Source organism: Hordeum vulgare, chromosome 5H (genome assembly GCF_904849725.1).
Source record: "Hordeum vulgare subsp. vulgare chromosome 5H, MorexV3_pseudomolecules_assembly, whole genome shotgun sequence".
Lineage (NCBI taxonomy): Eukaryota > Viridiplantae > Streptophyta > Magnoliopsida > Poales > Poaceae > Hordeum > Hordeum vulgare.
The window spans coordinates 494,119,308-494,123,387 of NC_058522.1; the positions used below are offsets into that span (position 1 = coordinate 494,119,308).

Sequence of the window (4,080 nt, forward strand, 5' to 3'; positions counted from 1 at the left end):
AAGTTCTGCTAACACGCATGCACTCCAATTTGACCATCTAATATTAGGCTGAGCATTTCCTGAATAAGTGTTGTGTTGAAATGTGGAATCTAGTCACTTCCGTGTTTTCTTACTAATTTTGGCAAGATCCTCAAAAACATCGAGTCTTTTGAAAAATTTCCATTGAATTGGAGTTCAAAAGAGCAAATAGCAAAATGACATGCAGTGACCAAAAAACCTTAAATCTTTATAACAAAACCTATCTGAATCAAAGAGCCCATAGCTTTCGTAATGTCGAAACTAGCATTCCATTGTATTGAATTATAGAGAACCCATTATATTGATCTTAAGCTGGTTCTCTTGAACCAAACATTCATGATTAATTCATCTCTAGCAGCACAAGATACACCAAAACAAGTACTAATATAATTAAGTTGTCATACAGGAATTGTATACATGTATATATTACACAATAGTATAACAAGCACTCTCCATATATACAAATGAAAAAGAAAATCAACAGTTTATAACAAGCATATATAACACTAGTAACACACGTGCGTATATATACTCAATCTGTACGTATAGACCCAAACAAGCCTTCACCGGTCACTGTTTGCAATATAGATAGGTCTTGAATTTATTCCATGGACGACACGAAGCAAAGGCGTCAGAATTATCATGCATGGCATCGGTCGTACGCGGGAGTTGTCTGTACCTGCTCACGAGATAACGTAGGCTCTGTAGCTAGGCGCTGTCACGCAGCCGCTGGAGCAGCGCGGAGCGGAGGGCGGCGCCGTCGTCGTGCTGGAGCGCGGCGGGCACGTCCACCACGGCGTCCTGCACCGTCGCGCCCTGCACGCGGCTCACGCACGCGTGCTGCACGTGCAGCTCCAGCGACCGGAGCGCGCTCATCAGACGCGCCGGCGCGTGCGTGGCGGACCCCGCGGCCGTCGTCACGCGCAGCGCCGCCCCGTCCCGCCCCACCATCCGCACATCCACCGTCTCGTCTCCGGCTAGAAAGTTGTGGAAGGAGGCGCCGCCACCGTGGGAGGCGGAGCTTGTGTCCCACCTCGCGGCGGCCGCCTGCTTGCTCTCGTCCTCCAGCCGGGCCACGCGGGCGCGCAGCTCCGCAATGTATGCGGCCGCGTCGGCGAGGAGGGAGGCCTTGTCCATGCGTGACACGGTGGGCACGGCGGCGCGGAGGTCGCAGAAGCGGCGGTTCAGCTTGTCACGGCGCTGCCGCTCGGCCTCCACGTGGCTGACGGTGGGGCCCTCGGGGCGGGGCCCGGGCTTCCTCCCGCGCCGCTTGGCCGCCGGCCGCGGCGTCGACTCCGTGGAGGCAGGGAGGCTCGTCGCCGGCAGTTCCGAGAGCTCGGAGTCTGGGGACAGCAACGTCCCCGCGGGCCACAGGTCCCCCGTGTCCTCGCTCTTGGCCGGCACGACGACGTCGCCGAGCAGCCATTGCTCGGGGACCTCGCAGGAGGTGAACTCGATAAACTGGTTGTGGTGGTGCTCGAACTCGGCGGCCGGCGGCGAGACTGGGAAGAAGGAGGAGCACGGGGAGAGCAGTTCGTCGTCCATGGCCGGCAGCAGGTGCGTACGTGTCGATCCTCGAACTCGCAGGTGGAGATGCGGTACCTGTAGGCTGTAGCTCCACACCACTATGGCCATGTATTTATACCGGTGGCACTTTTGCGGTTGAGACCTCGCACATACGTTTATCTCACGTAAATGGTCTCTGTCGTTTTCGATTTATCTTTGCCCCGCAAAAAACATGTCCATGTGGGTCCGGGCTTGAGATCTTGAACGAACCAATAGATGACAACTAGGTTAGCTAGAAGTTGTGTAGTCACTAATCAGTTAATCACTATGTGAGAAAGCGAAAGGAGAAACGAGCAAGTTTTTTTTTTCTTGCATAGAAATGGGAATTTTGCTCAATGTTTATGGGAAGCACTGCACGTTCGTCGGTAGATGTCTACTAAACATCCACCACCACGACAATCGTCGGATCTCTAACGCAGCGGTACGATCTAACTTCTAGTACGCGGCTCGGTCATCTTCCCCAACACATTAATTTTCTGAAACAGCAAACCAGTTGCAAAAACAACCACTTTGTTTCAGCCCCGACAAAGCTGCGGACGACATAATTTTTTCTGCAACAAAGATTAATAATGGGTGATCGACAGATTGAGCTGATAACTTTTGCAACAAGCATAATGTTGCGTTCGGGTGTTTGTAATAGGGACCGTGTTGCGAAACTTTTACAACATAGATATTGTTACATGAATTTTTCTGTAACAAAGCTAATGTTGCTGACTTTTTTTTCAACTTTACATTGGTTATGGAAAATGTTCTGCAACATAACTAATGTTGCAGAATTTTTTCTTGCAACAAAGAGGATGTTGCATGGAAAAACCTAAATCCAGCCGCTCGTCCTCCCAGCCATATGAGCCCCGTAACATCCCTAGTGTTACCCAGTATCAAAAATGCATGTCCTGAAACAATAGACGAGTTGCAGGCAAATGAAAGCAGCTTCGGCGGACGCGGGGGCGATGTTGACCGTCTGATCAAGACATGATCGAACAACCACAGAGCCGGCGGACGGGCACGAACGATTGACCGGTAAAAGGTAATATTTTCCCCAGTTGAAAGGCAAAAGTTCCTCAATACATGACGGTCCTTGGTACAACCATACATACATGGTTTGTTCCGTACAACTATAATTTGCCAACCAGTCGGCCACTCCATTATGATTCCTATTAAGTTTCTGTGGAATAAATTTCCTATCGTTCATCATAGCTTTGATCTCCTAAACAATATGTTCATAAGCCAAGCGACAAATCCATCATTAGAAAAAAATGGACAAAGTCTCCATGGAATCTGACTGAATAATTATCGGCAGGTCGGTGTGCTGCAATGTGATAGCCATCCCCTACATAACAGCATGAATCTCCGTTTCTACTGCGTCATTGCAATGAAACACATACTGGTAAGCAATGAATATAACAGATCCATCATGTCGCCACAAAATCGTACCTACCTCCGCATAACCATGCTCCCCTGAGAATGAACCATCAACAGATAAAGCAACCCGGTATTTGGTAGGAGCTAGGTGGCCAAGAACTAGGTGGATAAGGCTCTTTCTCCTTCGGCAGCTGCGAGTCATCAGATAATGGCCGTTTCCTTTTAATATTTCATCAATTGTGTATCTAGGTGTATCTCCGATAGAAGCGAGCAAGTTAAATTGCAGTCGTGAACTAGACAAGCGGTAACCTGCACATGCTTATGGACAATGGATAATATACTTCACACTAGAAAAATGGATAATTTGTTACTCACAAGAAAGTCATCTTTCTTTTGCTGAAATGATCTAGACTCATAATTTTTGCAAAAAAAAAAAAACAGATCATTTAAGTAAAAAATTACGGAAAATTCATACATGTAAATGATGGAGACAAGCACATACGTGCACGTTAATTTTGAAACTTAAACATAATCATTCATCTCTGCTGCTTGAGTAGTTATGCTCAACTCTAGTCTTGATGGCATGCCTTCCTTTCTCTATGTCTAAGTTCCTTCTCAATAAGACTTTTATCGAGAAAATGAATGTCCATCGATCGTAGACTTTATTTTGAAGGAAAGCTAAGAAAAAATGTGCTTATCACATGGTTAAATGGGCTAGGATTTGTCCTTCCAAACGTATTAGTGGTTTGGTGGTTAACAATTCGCGTAAGCAAAACATAGCCTCATGGTTTAGTGATGATTGAAGTTGGAGACTGGAGATGGCCTATGACAGCAAATTGTGTGTGTGCTAGTCAGCATTTTGGTTACCGGGCGGTAAATTCGGATACCGCCCGGTATTCGCGTTTCTCGCTACCCCACAAGAAAGCTGCCTACCGAGCAAAAAAAATTGATTTTTTTGAAAATTTTGAATTTGAATGAGGAGAGTATGTTTAAGAATGGTAGGAAATCAACTAAAGCATATAAGTGGCGGTGCTCTGGTGGTAGTATGATCTTGCACAGCCCGTAGGTTGCAAGTTTGAGTCTCAGACTCGAAAATCTCTCGTTTGTTTATTCTTTTTTGCTTAACTAACTCTT

At 46.9% G+C, this 4,080-nt stretch overlaps 1 protein-coding gene across 1 annotated transcript; it reads right to left on the reverse strand.

Moving 5' to 3' along the window:
• Nucleotides 1-385: 385 nt before the first annotated feature.
• On the reverse strand, nt 386-1,728 carry LOC123399018 (transcription factor MYC1-like). The gene is made up of 2 exons (XM_045093453.1): nt 1,070-1,728; nt 386-1,039 (listed from the first exon to the last, which is right to left on the reverse strand). Exons 1-2 carry the CDS (start codon nt 1,651-1,653, stop codon nt 727-729), a joined length of 897 nt encoding a protein of 298 aa, XP_044949388.1. The 5' UTR covers nt 1,654-1,728; the 3' UTR covers nt 386-726.
• Between the last annotated feature and the right edge of the window lie 2,352 nt (nt 1,729-4,080).

What these genes read in the sequence shown, in the direction of transcription:
- LOC123399018 (XM_045093453.1), bottom strand. Translation starts at nt 1,653, where the DNA reads ATGGCCATAGTGGTGTGGAGCTACAGCCTACAGGTACCGCATCTCCAC. An exon ending in CGGCTGGAGGACGAGAGCAA is followed by an intron (nt 1,040 to 1,069) that starts GCAGGCGGCCGC and finishes GTGGGACACAAG; the next exon opens with CTCCGCCTCCCACGGTGGCG.